General features: G+C 41.9%; 2 protein-coding genes across 3 annotated transcripts in view; one reads left to right on the top strand and one right to left on the bottom strand.

Moving 5' to 3' along the window:
* The window catches only part of MGAT4A (alpha-1,3-mannosyl-glycoprotein 4-beta-N-acetylglucosaminyltransferase A), a 50,501-nt gene extending 42,110 nt beyond the window's left edge, over nt 1-8,391 (top strand). The window contains exons 13-16 of the mRNA XM_033147563.1: nt 2,236-2,314; nt 4,289-4,355; nt 5,404-5,516; nt 6,437-8,391. Coding sequence (XP_033003454.1) covers nt 2,236-2,314; nt 4,289-4,355; nt 5,404-5,516; nt 6,437-6,463 — 286 coding nt within the window. The 3' untranslated portion in view covers nt 6,464-8,391. The remainder of the gene's footprint in view (nt 1-2,235; nt 2,315-4,288; nt 4,356-5,403; nt 5,517-6,436) is intronic.
* A 2,911-nt stretch (nt 8,392-11,302) lies between these two features.
* On the bottom strand, nt 11,303-18,455 carry UNC50 (unc-50 inner nuclear membrane RNA binding protein). 2 transcript variants are annotated; one of them, XM_033147565.1, is made up of 6 exons: nt 18,393-18,455; nt 15,705-15,988; nt 14,630-14,750; nt 13,717-13,856; nt 12,676-12,777; nt 11,303-11,678 (listed from the first exon to the last, which is right to left on the bottom strand). In XM_033147565.1, the coding sequence occupies exons 2-6, from the start codon at nt 15,982-15,984 to the stop codon at nt 11,542-11,544; spliced, it is 780 nt and encodes a 259-aa protein (XP_033003456.1). In that variant the 5' UTR covers nt 15,985-15,988; nt 18,393-18,455; the 3' UTR covers nt 11,303-11,541. The 2 variants fall into 2 exon arrangements, with proteins under 2 accessions (XP_033003456.1, XP_033003455.1); XM_033147564.1 differs by having other exon boundaries at nt 18,208-18,445.
* Nucleotides 18,456-18,633: the final 178 nt, after the last annotated feature.

The raw sequence follows: 18,633 nt of genomic DNA, 5'->3' as shown, positions 1-18,633 counted from the left end.
TGCTTCTGTGGACAATTTGTAACCCAATGACCTGTCACAACTTGCACTCTACCTCCACCTGGAAGGATGAAAAACAAGACAAAGTTAAGTTTTGCTGTCAGCATGGAAAAATAGATGTAAGTTGTAAGATCAACTAGCTTTGCCAACACTCCCAAACTGAATGTTATCTTTTTGAAAATGGAAACTCATAATGTCACACTGACATCCATAGCAGATAATAGGCAAGGTTATTTTCAGTTGCAATTTGCTGATAATAAGATAAATTTATATTTGTCTTTCTTTGATCTCCACTGCAGAGAGAACATAGAAAATGGTGTTCAGAACACTAAATATTACATTTTTCAAATCCTACATCAAGTGGCTTCAATTATTACTGATTAAAACAATTAACAATGAGAGGCGTAGTACAAATTTGATGATTTTCTCTCCTGGTTTCAACAAAAGAACATTATTTCAAATAAAGGAAGATCAGTTTGTTTGAACAATTGGGTTAGAAAGCACAGATTTCATGAACTAGTCACTTTTACACAACCATTAAAAACTCAGTCATAGATGTCTGTCTCCGGGAGATTGTTACTGATTTACAACATGTTGTGTATCCTGATACCAATTAATCTGTGCTTGTGTTCTCATCGTCCGTGTGTACGAATTGAGTCATCTTTAATTCATCTCTTTTGGACTATTTATATATGTAATTGTATTCAGCCATTCAGGTTTCAGATGAATTTCTATCTGCATCCATTTTTTGGCCATGTGCTTGGTAAATACTACTTTACAACTGCTTTGAATTTTAAGCTAAGGGCAGCAGTTGCATATATGTAGATGAAAAATACTGTAATTTGAAGCTGTGGAACTGAACATTTCTTTGAAATGGAAGCTGCTTATGTATGACTACTTACCTGGAAGTTAACATGTATTAATTGGGACTTTCTCTCAGATAAGTGTGCATAAGATTACAGGAACTTCATTTGACTATTAGTCAAATGAATGGTTACGGGGGGTGGGGAAGCAAGGAACAGAATTGCTTACATACATTGGACTTTACTTTCTGCTATCATGCTGTAATGTGTAAGGATTTATAACTGCATAGGCAATCCTCTTTTTTACAGCTTGCAAATAACAGAAATAAGTGAAAGTGATTAATATTTAGGGGTTCTTTTGGTCAGCTTTTCTCATGATTTACTTGAAATCTGCCCAAACAATTGTGCCCTTTGGATCGCCTGCCCAGAGTCCTCCTGTTGCCGTAGCTTGTTGGGCTCTTCCCAAGGCACCCCCCACCCCCCCACACACGTTCCTGCCTAGGACCTCACACTTCCCACTAGATAGAATGTCTAGTTTGCTTTTAGGTCAAGTAGCTTGTCCTTTCCCCTTTGAGGAAATACTCACAATTTTCATGTTACTGTCTGTGCATGCCAAAATAGCACTCCTGAACAGGCTTCCTGACAAAAGATCTAGATTTGTTTAAAACAGGGGTAGCTCACCTGCGGCTTACAGGTGTTGTTGGACCAACTCCTATCCGTAGCTATTGACCATGTTGGCTGGACTAATGGGAGTTGATAGTCTTAACAACAAATTCAGGGGGCAAGGTTACCCATTCATGGTTTGAAATTACTGAATTGATTTGTGGGTTGTAATATAAAACATACTTCTTATTTAAACATAGTTGAATTCCTTCTAGGCATCCTTACACTGATAGCAGTTAAGAACATACAAATCTCATTTGACAATTTTAGTCCATTATAATTCCTTTGACAACTGTGTACAAGAACCAGGGGCAATATTCAACAAACATATATCATCAGTGCAAGGATTTCTGCCTTGGTAATGAGACTTCCCTCCATCCTTCTCCTGGGTGCACTCCAGCTATCCCCAAACCTGCTTGAGAGTGTTGGAGGAACCCCTAGAACAGATTGAGGGAGCATGTAGGGGGAGGAGAGATGGAAAACCTTCCATTGCACAAGCAGAAATACTTGCACTGATGGAACATTTAGTTAGCACCATGTTGGATACAACCCAATGTTATAATCTTTCAACTTGCTTTCGTTAAATCCTTTGGGTGCAATTGGCAGCAGTCTTTTCCATACTTACCTGGGAGTAAACCCCTTTGAACACATTAACTTCTTAGTAAACAGGATTTTGCAGGGTTTTGGTCTTATAGGTGGCCTTTATATGTTTCCATACTTCTCATTAGCCATGACTGATAAATCTTGTGCCTCTAAATCTTCGCATTTATAGATTCCTGTTCCACAGCGGCAACCCAGAACATCCAGGAGATATATTCGTCAACACAACAGTGGAAGTGTTGCCTTTTAAGGTATGAAGACAGAGAAGTCTGTTTCCCCAATCCTTTGTAGTTATCTTAAGGGTAAAATGAGTATCTTTCATACATGACACTTCTATTGATGTAAGAGAATGTGGGTTTTCTCCCCCCCCCCAAATGATAGAACTATTAATCCCACCAAAAAACTGGAATAAGGAATGTATATTTCCAGAAGGCTGACATTCATGATCTAAGTATAACCTAGAAAAAATGCTGGTAAACAAGAGCTGCCACTACCCACTGAATGCAGAATTGTAGGACTTGATTTAGCATTTATAGAACTTTGCTTGTGAAATTGACTCCAGTGGCCTTACCAGCCTCAGGATGCTTGTGCACATGCAAAGGGAGCAGCATTCTGCAAGTGAACAAGGTGATAACAAAGGCCATACAACAGTTGTGGTACAATAAAGGCTAGGAAGAAAAGGTGACAGTTCTATTAGTAGTGTCCTCTCCTTGTGTTCCCCCTAAAACTGATTGAGGGGTTCTTCCAATTCTCTGGAGCTAGGGTTGCCATATCTTGTAGAGCAAAAAAGAGGACAGCCCGAGCCGCTGCCAGCCTTAGCTGGGGAAAGAGGTGCGACTGCGCACGCTTGGGCTGGCAGCAGCCACGGCGTGCAGAGCAGCCTGCACCACCCCACCCCCAAATAAAAACAACTCTCCCCAAACCCAGACATTTGCTTTAAGATGTAAAGATCCCCCTGGATGGGCATGTTAGCCCCCAAAAGAGGACATGTCTGGGATTTCCTGGATGTATGGCAACCCTGTATTGAGCAGAGTTGGGGGCAGGCAGTGAATGGAAAGAGAAGGGAAGTTCCATTGTGCATCCAGACACTGACCAAAGGAAGGAACACAGTAAGGAGCATAGGTGCCTGGTATAAAAATATGAAGAGACTTAAATTACCTTCTGACTTGCTATTATGATACTGTCATTGAGGGGACAGGGCAGGAGATAAGGACCTGCTATCTGGGCTCAGCATGTCTCCTTCTGGCCTGACTGGGACTAGGAGCCAGCTTGCGTGGGGTTGCCATTGACATTAAGTGCAAGGCAATATAAGGCAAGCAGGATTGTGATGGGAGAGAACATTTGTGTATAGCAACCTGCTCTACAGCTTTTGGGCTGTGCATTTCGTAATGTGTTCTACAATATGCTTAGCTCTACCTAACAAAGTTCACTTGCAGAATGCTGCCCCCTTTGCATGTGCACAAAAAGTAAAACTTTATTTCTTTCTCTTAATGACTCTGTTTGGGGGGACTTCTAATCATGATTTGCGTACAGAACAAAGGGACCCATTTTCTGTTGTAATATAGAGTTATCGACTGATCAGCTTATTTCTGTGACATCTTTACATGTTCAGTCATATGTGCTTTTCGTTCCCTGTTCTCAATGAATTGTTTTTTTTAAAAAAAAACATGAAAAATTGGCATTTAAATTGTATACATTTTGAGGCATATTTTCCATAATTGTGTGTTGTGTACAAAATATGCATCTGTATGTTTTTCTATGCATTCTCCCCTAGAATATTCAGAGTAGAATTCAATATTGTGTTATGAGAAAACATTTCATCTATGTAAGCATTGCAGCTTGCCAGACAGAATGCCCTCCTCTTCTTCCCCTACCCGCTGCACTGAGGGCTCTCCTGACCCCCTCCCAAGCCAGTTTCAGACTGTGAGAGAAGCTCCATCGTACAGGGCTGCTTCCACTGACCAGGCTTGTTAGGTGCCCTCATTTCCCCCATAAAACAAGCATTTTTACATGCATTTTTTAATCTGAATGTCATTGCAAAATCCAGAGAAGTGTGTTTGATCATTAGACTGTTGTCCCATCGGTGAATGAGGCCAGAAACTGTGAAATTGGGATTGGTTTATTTTTTTTAAAAAAAAAATGAAGACCAAAATTCTTCTCTATCCCTTATGTATCACTACATTGGCATATAACTAATACTTCAATTTTTTTATCTTGCTTTTCAGAGTGAAGAGTTGGTATTAAGCAAAGAAACCAAAGAGAAACGATTGGATGATGGGTATTTCAGAATAGGTAACACTGTGTAAAAGAAATTTTAAAAATGTTTTACAAAAAATAATAATCAACAAAACTGTTTTGTAACTGAGATCCCATCTGCACTATACATTTAAAGCAGTTTCATACCACTTTCAACAGTCATGGCTTTCCCCAAAGAATTGTGGGAACTGTTAGAAGACTTCTGTACCCCTCACAGAACTACAATCCTCAGAGTTCCCTGGGAATAGAGATTGGCTATAACACCACTCTGGGAATTGTAGCTCAACACCTGTAACAAGCTACAATTCCCAGAATTCTTCGGGGGAAGCTATCACTGTTTAAAGTGGTATAGTGCAGATGGGGCCTAAGGGAGCTTGTCTTATGGTCTGGTCCTATCTACCAAAGCCCCACAAAAGTCTGGGTGATGGCAGCAGAAGCTAGACTCAGATCAGATAGTTGAGTAGCCATTCACTTTTTGGTGTTACCACGTGTAGGAGAAGGTACCCTGTAGCATCCAGCATCTGTAAGGGATGAAGGAAATTATTGATTGTCCTCCTATATTGTTAAAATAAACTCTGGATAGCTAAAGTAACAAATCATAGTACCAGTTCTATATTTTTACAGGCTGACTATGATGCTGCTTTTAGTTGAAACTGAGATAATTTATGATATGAACAGAATAATGAGCTGATGGTAACCCTTTATCTAGAAGTTTCAATTGAGAGCTGTGATTTAAAAAATACGTAAGGGGGGTATTTATTTATTCTGCCCGCAAATCTCAGTCCCAAATAAAGAATATATTTGGATGAATGTTGAAAGTAATATATGGGGTTTGGGGGGTATTTGTTTTTTATGTGATTTATGAGCCATTGAAGCATTGTTCAAACTGAGGCACAAAAGTCCTGTTTTTATCAAAAAGTAGACCCCTCTTTCCACAAACTCTGCCTTTTCCTGTGTTGCCTTGGGGACTGCCACAGTTGTGAACCCATTTCAAAACTAAATAGACTTACATGTAAGATGTTCTTATGTGATGGCTTGTATTCGTTGAACTTTTTCATTTAGAATGCCTTTTTGCTTTCTGAAGGCAAATTTGAAAATGGAATAGCAGAGGGAACAGTTGATCCCAGTCTAAATCCAATTGCAGCTGTCCGACTTCTGGTAATACAGAACTCATCTGTCTGGGCAATTCTAAATGAGGTAAGATTTCAACAAAAATGCCTTGTACCGTATGACCAGAAAACCAACCTTCAAACCACTTCAGGTTTGTGACATTCCAAGTCTGTGGGACTATTGTGATGAACCTCTCAGTGCTGGCATTTTGCAGACAGATTTTAGTCAATTGATGTGGCTTCCAGACACAAGTGATACACACTGCAGTTGTGTGAAATGCTGATGCCACAAGCTTGGCATATCTGTGTGCGTGTGTTTGCATGCTGCTTTGAGAACACTTGGGCATTTGCCTTGCTGAAGTGCCCTATGACATCCCAGTGCTATTAATTATTTTTTGAATGTTGGGTTTGAACCAAAGGTGCTCTTCTCTTCATATTCAACCCAGCAGAGGTGTCTGCTAGCGGATGGCAGGGTTTGTGATTTCCCCCCTCTCCCTGCACCACCTCCCATGCTGTTTCAGATAATTCCCAAATCCTAGGAAGTACTTTTGGAAGGGATTCTGTTAGGTGCTGGAAGTTCTGCTCACCAAATCATTGCAGCTTCCCTATTTTCACAGTTTGAAAAGCGTTTTAGGAGTCTGCTTTCTCAGCTGTGTGGAAAGCAACAGTTTAGATCCGCTGGGATGTTTCACGGTTGTGGGATAAGACTTTGTTCTGACAAAGGGCAGCTTCACAATCAAGGATAGACCTCCAGCGTTTCCACAGCAAACCAACTGGTTTATATTTAACACTGAAAAGGCACTCTTTTGTCAAAACACATGCATGCAGTGTATGCACACCCAGAAGCCATGTTTAGTCTCTGCTGTCAAGTAAGCTTGTAGAAAATGTGGTTCAGTCACACTGGGGGGGGGGGGGAGTACAAGGAACTGTCTTTTGCTGTAATGTGTGGTGGTCTTTTTCATAAACAGGTGTATATTTTACCAGCTGCTTTTCAACTCTGCATTGCAGATTCATATTAAAAAGCTCCCCAACTGATCAATCAAGAGGAACAAAAGAGATCTCCATCTTTTGAAGACTTTTCTACAAAATCCACCCTCCCCCCCCCAATTGCAGAGTGAAGACACTGAGCATGCACCTTATTTCCAACTCTGACTTCTCAGTGAAACTACCTCTTGTGAAATCTACTGTAGTTGAGAAGATAAGACTCAGCAAGAAAGATTTATTACAATCTAGAAACTGACCGGTATTATTTATCTGGATCCATGAGTTCCTTCATGACTCTGCTGCCTAAGGATCACAATATCCCCTATCCAAGTGATAGGGATACGCTACATGAAAGTTGTACATATTGTTAACATTCCTCGAAGATGAAAAAAATATAAATACATTTTATGAAGGGGGTACTTTTTGGAGGTCCATTTATTTTGCTAATTCAAGCCCTCTTTTATAGATTATCAGGGATATATATTCAAAAGCATTAGGGGGATTTAATTTATTAAAATGATTTGAAAAGTACATATTTTTATGCAGGTAATATAACTCGATGCAGGTTTTTTGTTTTTTTAACGGATGATCTTCTTGGGTTAACACTACATTTTGCTTTGGTGATGAAGTGACCATATTTTGTAATATACTGCCATAGTTAGGAGTTTAAATGGGAGTTTAAAGATGAAGCACTTTCGTACCATACTAAGAACGCAACTTTAAAAGTTATCCTGCACAAAACCCATTTAAAGTAAATGTGATTTTGTATAGGACAACTTCCCCTATTGCTTATGCCCAAAATCTAGGATATGTTGTTCAAAGGCATAACATGCAAGGACTTTGAATAGCATTACTTTCTAATGCTCACAGTCCACAATATGTAATCGTAGAAAGCATGTTGAGGAGTTTTGTACTTCAGTATGGTGTGTGAATCTAAAGGGAAATTTTGATAATGGATTATTCCTTTTTAAACCTTTGTAGAATCTTCTGAAACACAGCCAATTTATTCATTTGGATAGAAAAGCGCTCTGATGTTTCTGCATTTACATTTTTGTTTTTGCTTCACATCCCGTTTTGTATGATCTCTGCGCATTCTTATGGAATGACTTAAACTTACCGTTTTATTAGGGATAACAATGGAAATGATAGATACACAGTAACCTCAGCTGAGCTTTTTTAAAAATGTGATGTCGGTCTTTACTTTCAAGTGTTAAGTGATTTCTCCCCCCCCCACCCCTTTAAGAGGGCCCAGCTCCTGCTAAAAGCATTGCACTCCAGCTGACTGAAGCAAGGGACTTTGTGTGATTCTAGATGCTTGTTGTCTTTTGTACTTCAAGGAAAAGAAGAAGAGATCCTTGCTTGGTCAGTAGCCTTGAAGAGAGGCAATTCTAGCACTTTGTGCTCTGCAGCACAGTAAACACGCAATAGTATGTAATAATAGTTTTTAAAGAACTCTCTTAACCCTAGCCAAGATATGAGAAGCTAAGTTGTTGTTGTTTTTTACCTCAACTGCACACCTGTCACTCATGCAGGTAAACAGAAGTTTACTTAAGTGGTGGTAGTTTGTTTCATGAGCTGAATCTTAAGATACTTCTGCATCTTGGATGCCAGCTTTGCCAAAAAAAGAACTGTCTGCCTTCTCTCAAGGGTGAAATTGATTTGTAAAATTTATGCGAATAGGTGTCTGCAAATAGGTGTCTGCCTACCTCCCCCCCATGAGATTTTTTTTTCTAAAAAGTGTCATAATAATATACATTTTAAAATCAAGTTTCAAATTGTTCGAGATGTTTCCACAATAGAGCGCCCCCCCTTTGCTTTCTTGGTTGAATCTGTCCTATATTTATAGACTTGGTTTGCTGAGACTCTTTACTTCTCCATTTGGCTGGGAAGGTAAGTATGCGCTTAAGATTTTATTTTGTTTTACTACTTTGTGTGTTGCCCAAAGAATGGCTGTTATTGGGCATCTAATAAAAATAGTTTAAAAAAATAAAAAAAGAGCTTGTGTAGCATAGTGGCCAAGAGCCTATCTTCCAACATCACCTTCCATGAGATTACTGGGTGGCCTTAGGTCAGCCACAATTTCTGTCTTAGCTCCACATCTGAAATACAGGCATAATGAGACTGCAGGGTGGTTCTAAAGATTTATGAAGCAGTGCAAGGCACTTAAAAACCCAAAGTGCTACATAAGTGTTAAGCATTTACAATTGTCATTGGGAAAAGTCGAATGCTGTCTGTGGTGCCAAACTTGCATTGAATCCAGTGTTCGCACAACAGTTACTGGAGCAATTATTTATGCACTTAGAGCCAGTGCTTGATGATTTGGTAACGCCACTGGCCTACTCGAAGGTAGGGTGGGAGGGGGTAGGAGAAATTCCAAAGCCAACTTTGTATGTGTTTTGCATGGGGGATAATATGCAGACCTGTATCTCCAATTTGATTTGCTCTGAACAAGCTTTGTAATAGCCCTGGTCTTCCACTTAGCATAGCAAAGCATGGGGGCTACAGCTCCTTGTTGAAAGTTGGCAGTATTGCTCCCAAGCTTGTACGCCTGCAAAGTTTGTAAAAAATGTGTCAACAGTTGGTGGTATGAATTAAGGGGTTGTTTGATCTTTTGCTACATAGTATTACTAAATCCCAGAGTCAATCAATCAACACCCCCCTTCTACAGCCGTACCTCGGGTTACGTACTCCAGTAACTCCTGATTTTTGTCCACCAAGTGATCAAATTATTGCCTAGAAACCAAAGTGTTTTTTTTCCTTTTACCTAGCAGTCCAACTGGGCTCCCCCCCCCCCCTGCAGATGCAACCTAATCTTCCACAGTATATTGAACATGTTGATTCTGGGGTGGGTGGGAAAGAGAACACGAATCAGCCAAAAGCAGGGGGGTGTAACACAGAGATCGTGTGGTGAAACAACAAAGTCTCACCTTAGTCATTGGAAATAAGAAAAGAAAACAAAAAAACCCTGTCCTCCAAATGTAAGTTAACTTAATCCAAAACTTCTTTATATCCCTGGCCATTCTACAAAGAAGACAAGCCTTTCAAATTCAGTCACATTCCCTGAAGATCAGATTTGTGCTTCACTTGTATTGCGGCGTAGCTATTTGCTAAGGTTTTAATATACCATTGTGAATGTTTATAAGCCTTAAAAATAGCTGAGTAAGATGACAGCCAGCGGGTTTGATTTCTTGCTTTTATTAGCCTTTGCTAGGAACGATTAAAAATTTAGTAAGTGAATGATGTCAGTAGTAATTAGTTCACCGAAGGAGAAAAGATTCCCCAACTCCTTATTCTCAGTCTGCTGTGTGGTTGCCAATTTCTGTTTCTGTGCTCGTGGAACCTGCAACTTTGGCCCTACAGCCGGCCACGTTTCCATTAACCATTTACAGTACTTGCAGTACAATATTATTATTTTTTGAGCTAGGTTTTGGTTTTGTTAATCTTGCTGCTATATTTGAAAACCTAACTGGGTCATGTTAACCGTGCCTTTCATCAATGTTCTATGTGCCACAGCTGCCCATGTAATATTTGAAATAAATATTTTGAAAAAGCGTTATTGAATTCTTAACCTAGTGAAAATATAGAATTCTGTACAGAACAGCTTTTGGATCGGAGCTTTTTTTTAAAAAAAAAAACAACAAAAAAATTGATATAAATTGATATACCACTTTACCATTTGGGTTCTCTCTAAACCCTCTTTTTTCCAAGGCTACTTTAGAAAGGTGCATACCAGGGGTGGTAACATGTGGCCTGAAGCCCAAATTCTGCCCAATTGCAGGTACAATGGTACCTTGGTACTCAAACAACTTGGCTCCTGAACAAATCTGCTCCCGAATGCCACAAACCCAGAAGTAAGTGTTCCGGTTTGTGAACGTTTTTGGAAGCCGAATTTTTGACACGGCTTCCGCTTGTGTGCAGGAAGCTCCTGCAGCCAATCAGAAGCCGTGCCTTGGTTTTTGAATTGTTTTGGGAGTCGACTCTCGGAATGGATTAAATTTGGAAACCAAGGTACCACGAATTGGCAGTGCTTGCAGAGCCCCTTGCACAGCATTTCCCAGTGGTTTGACAAACGGGGGTATGGTGTATGGGAAATTCTGCAGGAGTGGGGCATTGCAAGTTCTTTGGAAAAGGAAAAAGAACACTCTTAAAAATGGTTTTTAAAATAGCATTTTCCTCTCAAAAGAAAAGAAACAAGTTTGTATTTAAAAGCACTTCACAACTTCGGTTGATACAAACTGCTCTGCCTTCTTGCATCTTCTAGCCCTGTTTTTCTCTCTCATGAAGGAGGGATATACATCCATCTAAAGCCACAGAAGCAAGCTATTCAATGCCGCCTTGATTTGACAGATGCAAATAAAAGTGGTCTCAGAACTGAAAGTAGTAAACAATACAGTTGTACCCTGGCTCCCAAAACAATTCAAAAACCTGTTCGGTTTTCGAACGATTTTAAGGGAAGCTGAACGTCTGGCACAGCTTACGATTGGGAGCTTCCTGCAGCCAATCAGAAGCCACGCTTTGGTTTCTGAACGTTTTGGAAGTCAAACGGACTTCTGGAATGGATTCCGTTCGACTTCCAAGGTACGACTGTACTTTGAAAACTGTTTACTACTTTGTCATCTATACAGAAGTAAGCCTACTGAATCCAACTGGGTTTACTCCCAGGTAAAGGGGGATAGAACAGTAGCCAAAGAAAGTACTTCCACAAGGAACTACCTCCTTCACTTCCCATGCCTGCTTATATATGTTTTCAGGAGAGAGAAGTTCAATTGTGCAAGCAGGAAATTGTTGAGCTAGCAGAAGTATTGCAGGAAACTGCTTTATAATACTCATATTTGTTAACAAAGCTGTTTACAAATAGCAAAGTCAATGCCTTTTCAATGTTGCACACAGTTGTTCTTAAAAAATATTTATTACAGTAATGTACAACTTTTCCATTAGGAAGGGACTGCAAGAGAATACAGAATCACTATGAGTCTGCAGTTGTAAATACACTTTTTAAAAACCAAAACTTTGTACACACTGATCTACAGTGAAGAATAAGTTATTTACAGTAATTTACAGGAGCATCTCACCTTTGCTGACAGTGGTACAAGAGGCAAGAACAAGCAATCCATTATAAAGGCTGCAGTTTATTTCACTCTGTATGTATAGAAAACACAAAGCATTTTTGTGAAATTCCATCCCATCGCTAAGGAAACCACGTAGAGCAGGATGAGAAGTGCAAACGGGTAGAGAAGGATGACTGTGTTCTTCAGGAACGGCAATGCTGAAAGTAGGAGAGAGTTTCAAAAATGGGAAAGCATGGAATTTTCCGAATGTGCCAATGGCAAGGAACATCACAATCATCTTAATATTGACAGTCCTCAACAAAAAATGCACGCCTAAAATAACTGCTGTTTCTAGTAAATTGCATGCCCCTCCCATCCTTTACAGAAAAAAAAAACTTGAATCGGGTGGCTAAAATGTGGCCTTCCCTGATGTCATTGGATTATTAACTCTCGGCATCCCCAGGCAGCATAGACAGAGGATAAGAAGAGCTGTAGTCCTGCAAGATATAAGGCACGGCCACAGGTCCTCCCGCCATTCTTAAGCTTTGTCTCTTTGGAATCTGGCATGTTCATAAATATATAACCCAAAGGATTGCACCACTGGCCTGTGGCACTTCGAACATGTTTCTTGAGCAACAGCAACTACCCTCCAACCATGCTGCATCACAAAACCATGTTTAAAATTGAGTGAAAGCCCATAATTTCACTGCCTGTTGCCCAACTGATACTGCCAACTCTATCCTAGGCAGCAATAGCAAACTCGCTCTCCCCATATGGGTTCTGCACCATGCACACAAAAAACAGGGTAGAGAAAGGCAGGTTTGTAGAATGCAAAAAATACTAAGGAAATCCCCTAAGGGGGAAACCCTCCCTGCCCCCCCAAAACACAGAAGGCTGACTTCACACTTTCTCACCCACAGGGACAAAAGCATGCACAGCTGTATGCCAGTATAGCTTCTATTAGCTCCACATTTGCAAGCGCAGTACTTTCACAAAGGGATGTAGAGTCACATGGCAGGTCAGTTAAAGCCACTACATATTACACAGCATTTCAAGTAACGATGCTGTGCAGAGCTTGTAGAGTTGCTGTCAGAGTGAGCCCTCCCCTGATGGTTATCATAGTTTACTCATACTGAAACAGGGATTTAGCAAAAAGGACTGGGAAGAAGGCACTATTCTTGTTGCTAACTAGGTTGCAAAGGTTTCGATACTTACCACTGTACCCTAGAAATGTCACATAGATGTAATAACCAATTGCAGTCAGCCAGAAAGTATTCCCAACGAAATAGCCAATAAATGAATTCAATAAAATTACGTCTGCAAGAGAGAAAACGGAAGATTCTTAACTCAGTGAACTTCTGCTCACTGAAGGTCCCAAAAAGGGTGCTGTGTACCATTGGGGTGTTGCCTCCAGCAGGATACAGAAACAGACGAGCTCATTGTGGAAAAGCTATGACACACTTTAGAGAAGGTCCACGGAGCTCTTCAGCTGCTGGCCAAGTCCTTTGACAGACTAACCTTGCCTGAAGCCACCTCCAAACTCACATAAGATGGGCCTAAGCACTTGTCTGCCTGCCCTCAAGAGGAGGCAACTGTGAACACACCAGAAGGGTCAGGCCAAAGAGCAACTGCCTCAGCATAAACGTGGTCATCTCCCCACTCCTCCCAGACCAGCACTGAGCATGGTTGTGAGGGAACCCAATCTGGAAGACTCCTCAGGGGCAGGGGGAAGCCTGGCTGTGGTACTAAACCATGACATGAAGCAATGCCAGGTTTGCAGACTCACTGTCAGAAAAGAAGGGGCAGAATAACCACCAGTCGCCACCAACTGCCACCAGGCTAGATTGAAGCAGCTCTGAGAGACAGCTTTCCCACTGAGTTGGCAGGGAGCAGCCTCTGAGGAGTGATACCCCCCCCCCATACAACTCACCATGCACCCTCGACTAGCCCAGGAAATAGGGGAAGGAAAGGGAGGGGAAAAACAGATGGAGGGGGAACCTCTCTTAAAAAGAAACGAGGCAGCAACTGGTCAGGAACAGAGCCCAGCCTGTGGACAACATCTTGGTCTAGAAGGGTAGGGGGTGCCTCCTCCTCCAGAAGATGAAAATTTGAGGATTTTGCCTCTTTGATCCCGCAGCAGCCACCATCGCTATAGGGCATGGAGCCACCCAGGATCCTCCAGGTGAATTACAGTGTCAGCACAAAGCAAGAGAAGGCAAAAATTGCTTCAAGTCAGGGAAGGGAAGGTTTACTTACAATGGATAAAGAACAGCTGTATGAAATGTAAGATGACGAGAAGTGGATAAAAAGCATTCAAATGAACATCAAAGGCATATCCCCACTCTACGTCACAGTCTCTGTTTGGGTGCTTTGTCAAGTACTTATTGGAGATGAACCTAGGGGAGCGGGGGGGGGGGGGGCGGGGGGGAAGAGAATTTGGAACAGACATGTTAAAAAAAAGTATGCAAACTCTGACAGTTTCAACTTTTTGGTGAAATTACAGCCTAGAAAAATTAATCCTTGCTATTTTCCCTTTGTCATATTCTGAAGAACTTGCATCAGAACACAAATGAATTTATGGACTTACAGGGCTCTGGTAAGGATTACTGAAAAAACTACAACATAGGAAATGTTTTTGATTCGCTAGAAGCCAGCTAAACAAATGTACATGTCAGTAAGAAGACTGCAGAACCAGGGCAAGAGGGGAAAGGCTCTTCCCCTATCCTATAACTAATGCAATATGACCTGGTATATACTAACGCTGAATGTACTGTCTTGATAATACTGTAGTCCTAGTCCCTTGCACATTTTCTCTCACACTGCAATGCACAAATATTTTAAAGAAATATTTTAAAGATGGCAGCCAATTTAACAGCTGCAGTGAGTAGTTTTCCATTTCCATGGCTACCTTCAGAAACACCCTGATATTTAAGTACATAACCGCCCAGCATATATACTTATACATTAAGTATTTTCTTTTTGCCAGATTTTGAATCAAAACCTTCTGCTGGAACAGCACTACACATCTAGCCCAGAGATGAGAAACAAGTCTACTTAAACCCTTCTTCCTTACAAGTAGTCAAGCTTAGGACTGTAGCTGAAGGTTCCAGCAAGATTAAACATGTCAAAAAACACATCCAACTGTACTTGGGTTGTTTTAAAGACTTACCACATGAAAGTTGCAATTAGAAGGCCAACTCCTACGCAGTCTATAAAGATGACCCAGAGCAGCAGCTTTATCATTTCAACAAAGCCCAAGCCCAACACAAAGCCAAATCCTATAGTGGATACTGAAGGAGGAATACAAACAGCAGAGAGAGAGGATTAACTCTTGACACACAAGTAGGTTGAAACAATACCCATTTGCTCTCAGATTTTTTCCACTTAATTTTACTGGAACAGTACTTGTAGCATGTTTAGTGCTGTGCTGTTTAAGGCTTACAGCATAAAATTGTTGATTATATGCATACAACTAGAATTTGCAAGAGTAAAATGTGTGGGCTGAGTTCACTACATGTACACAAATAAAGCAAGAAATGGGCAACTGTGTGATCTCTGGCACATGTTTGTGTAGGATGTGGGACATCAACACAAATAAAGTTAAACCTTTCTGTTCATAAAAAAGCCAATCACGCATTGTTGCACAACAAACAAATCCACAACTTAAGTTCTCAGATGGCAAAATTTCTGCCTGCCTCATAATTTTGCAAGGGTAATTGGATTTTTATCACTTAGGGCAGGCATAGGCAAACTCGGCCCTCCATATGTTTTGGGACTACAACTCCCATCATCCCTAGCTAACAGGACCAGTGGTCAGGGATGATGGGAGTTGTAGTCCCAAAACATTTGGAGGGCCAAGTCTGCCTATGCCTGACTTAGGGCTCGCCATTCTTTGTCACATGCCAGGGATCACAGAACTGAGAATTTTAATACCATGCAATGCAAAGAACAGATTTGCTTTGGAATGCAGGATGAAGTAACTGAAGCCAAAATGTGAGGGAATCTTTATCAGTGTGGATGTGGCAGGTATTGCAATCATAGTTTATTCACTGCTTACTGTTTTCAAGCATGAGGCGCAAGAGGGAATGTGTAGGAACATATGTTCCCCACTGAATGAAATTATATAAGCATGAGTTTTACACAGAAAAAGCTACAGCAGTACAAATGTTGTATTTTTCTGGAGCAAGCCCAGCTCTGGTCAACTATTCCCTGTACGGTATTCAATAAATTTCTCAGGCACTCACCGCATAGCCAGATACTCAGCAACACAAGGAAAGCCGGGTCATCTCTTGCCCACTGGTCTTTTGTTTGTTTCCTGTAATGGAAGTTCCTGTACACTTTCTGTGGTGAAGTGAATAGATACAGCATCTGCCACAGAGCAAACTCAAAGTCCATATGCCGAAAGTGAAGGAGTCTCCTCAAGTATTTGTAGCGCTTGAACCCTGCTGTGTGCCTGGCTGCCTCCCTAGAGTTTAAGGAGCCGTTGTCATGATCGAGGGAATTAAGAGACGTGGTAGGCAACATCTTGCTGAAAGGGAAAGAAAACAGACCAATGGATTTTTTTAAAACAAACAATATAAATGTGCAAGTTATAACATTTAGGTTACAATCCTTAAACGCACATATCACAGAGTGAACACCAAAGAACAAATTGGGGATTGCTGCCAAATAAACAGAGAATTTTGCTATAAAGCATGTCACAGGCAAGGTGAGTCTTTGTAATACCAGCTGAGCAATAATAATAATAATTGGGAACGACTTCCAATGAGGGTCTTTTGAAGCTCAACTGCAGACATGCTCTCTTGGAATCTAGTGGATCTTACTGACCTCTGAGCAGGCTTAGAATGACACACCCTTGTCACATGACCCCACTTTGTTCTTTACCCTACCTGAAAACAATGCAATGTAACTGTGTGATGCAATGTCTTAACAGTGGACACAGCTCATATCAAGTTCAAGATCTGTCAGTAACCAGTAACTGCACAAACCTGGACACCTGCAATCTCCTTCTTTGCTCTTTTAGAAGAGCAAGGACATGGATGTAATCATAACCATATTCCTTCCTTCCTTAGTCCCAGAGGGCTTCGCAAGCACATAGTTTAACACTTGGCAACTGCATACAAAGCTCAATCCTACTCTTTTCTACCCACAATAGGCTAAAAGTCTGTTCAAAATAGAGGATGCATCAATGTAGCTAGTTATGGTGGTATAGCAGTGGATGAAGAAAGTTGGCAGAAGGAAACGGAACAGGTGAGCAGAGCTGGGATGAGCAAATGCCCTTCAACAATCTGTACAACTACTACAGAGTTTGCTTTCAAGTAATGCTGCAATCACAGAACAACCATTGGCACCAACTGGATATCCAAGTAGACATACTTAAGATCACAGACTGTTTCCTTAAATTCACTCTGGCCTGTTGCCATTGTTAACAGCTTGTTGCAACCCTGACTCTGTGGCTGTTACATACATGCAAGCAGTGGTGTTGTCAGGACAGGACTTCAGAGCAAGATGTTCAGGGCTTCATCCAGCAGAGTGAGCCAGAGAGCCTCCAAATGCATAAGGCTGGCTTATCACATTTTGAAATATATGATACAGTACACACCATCATTTAAAGATAACCTTCTTCCTTTGTGGAAGTCCTGACTATTCTCCTTTTAGGCTTTCCCCCCAATAAATGCTCTTCCATACTAATAAATTCCCTCCACACACAAAAACTGGAGTGGAGTCTTTCTTCCCACCATCTAGGCCTAGTTCAGATGCAGCAAGAACCCCACAGCTCATTGTTGCAACCACAAGCCTTACTCTCGCATATTCCCACTTGACCTTTGCCTATGATTAGAGATGTATGTTTCTGGTACCAAACACATTTTCCATCTCACTGAAAATGAGGCCTAAGCAAGGACCAGATCCTGCACCATGACTTCATGAAGCACCCCTAAAGTCTCCACCACCAAGCTTTACAAGTTTGTTAACAAAGGGTTAAAAATCAGTCTCCGCCATATGCATTTCTCAAATGCCAAGCAACTCTAGTGCTTAAGAGTTTGAAATGAACAAGGATGAAAGTTCCAGCATCAGGCTTAAAAGGGAAAAACAAGCAAACAAGTAACAAGTTAGCTACTATCCCCTCCCCCCATCTCAATGACTTACAATACTGTACAAGATTCCCAAATGGCTAGCGAGGGCTGGGAATGGAGAAAGCACAGTGGACATGGATGCGGAAGGAAAGTGAGCCAGTCAAGGAGACTGGAGAGGGAATAAAGAGCAGCGAACGAAGGCTTGCAAAGGTGAAGAAGAACAAATTATTATTTATACCCCGCCCATCTAGCTGGGTACAGAACAGAAATAGTTAAGAAAAGACGTAACAGCCGGTAGTTTGAGAATATGTCACCCAGCCAGCTGACTGGGTGCGGGTTTTTTTTTTTCCTACGAGTGGATTATAAATCAGGGCAAAGGCAGCTGGTCACTTTTAGCAGAAACCCAACGAGTTTCGAGCAGCCTGTCCCACCTCACCCCACCCCACCTGGTGTGTCAGTGGCTAAGTGGGTATGGATCATTTCACACGACCTCAAGTGCCCCCTCGTTAACACTGGCTCGACACGGGTGTAGGGGGTGCGTGTGCATGCGGGGAGCAGGTGCAGCTGAGGGAGGGGCCAGAAGGAGGGCGCCCGCAGCCCCTGCCGCCTCAAGCGCGGACTCAGAAGGGACGCGGAACCTGAGCGTTCCAGAACCCCGAGCGAAAGAACTCACGGAACGTCGTGGCCGCTTCCGCCACGCGCAGCACTGCGGCTCCCGGCCCCGACGTCCTGCGTCCCTCACGCGGCGACGCTGCCGGGGGGGGGGGAGCGGAAGGTAGAGGGGCGCGCTCCCCTCCTCCCCACCCTCCAACAGGAACGCCTTCTGCCGCCTATCAGCCGCCGCCGCTGCCAACTCACAGCAGCTGATCTGCGTGTTTTCCTCAGTAACTTCCGGCAAAAGGCCCCCCCCCAAGGCGCAGGCGCGCCGAGGTGTATGACGGGTAGGCCCCGCCCAAACCGGATGGTGGAGAGGACGACGGTTAGGTGTCGGTTGCGCACTCAGAGCTTTAGCAAAAAAAAAAAAAAAGAGCATCCCCTCACTTTACATTCTGTGCTTGAACAATTTCTTTCCCCTTCCCTTGCGTAGAAATTGACGGCA

The sequence above is a fragment of the Lacerta agilis genome, chromosome 4, assembly GCF_009819535.1.
Source record: "Lacerta agilis isolate rLacAgi1 chromosome 4, rLacAgi1.pri, whole genome shotgun sequence".
NCBI lineage: Eukaryota > Metazoa > Chordata > Lepidosauria > Squamata > Lacertidae > Lacerta > Lacerta agilis.
This window is presented reverse-complemented; position numbering and strand designations above follow the sequence as displayed.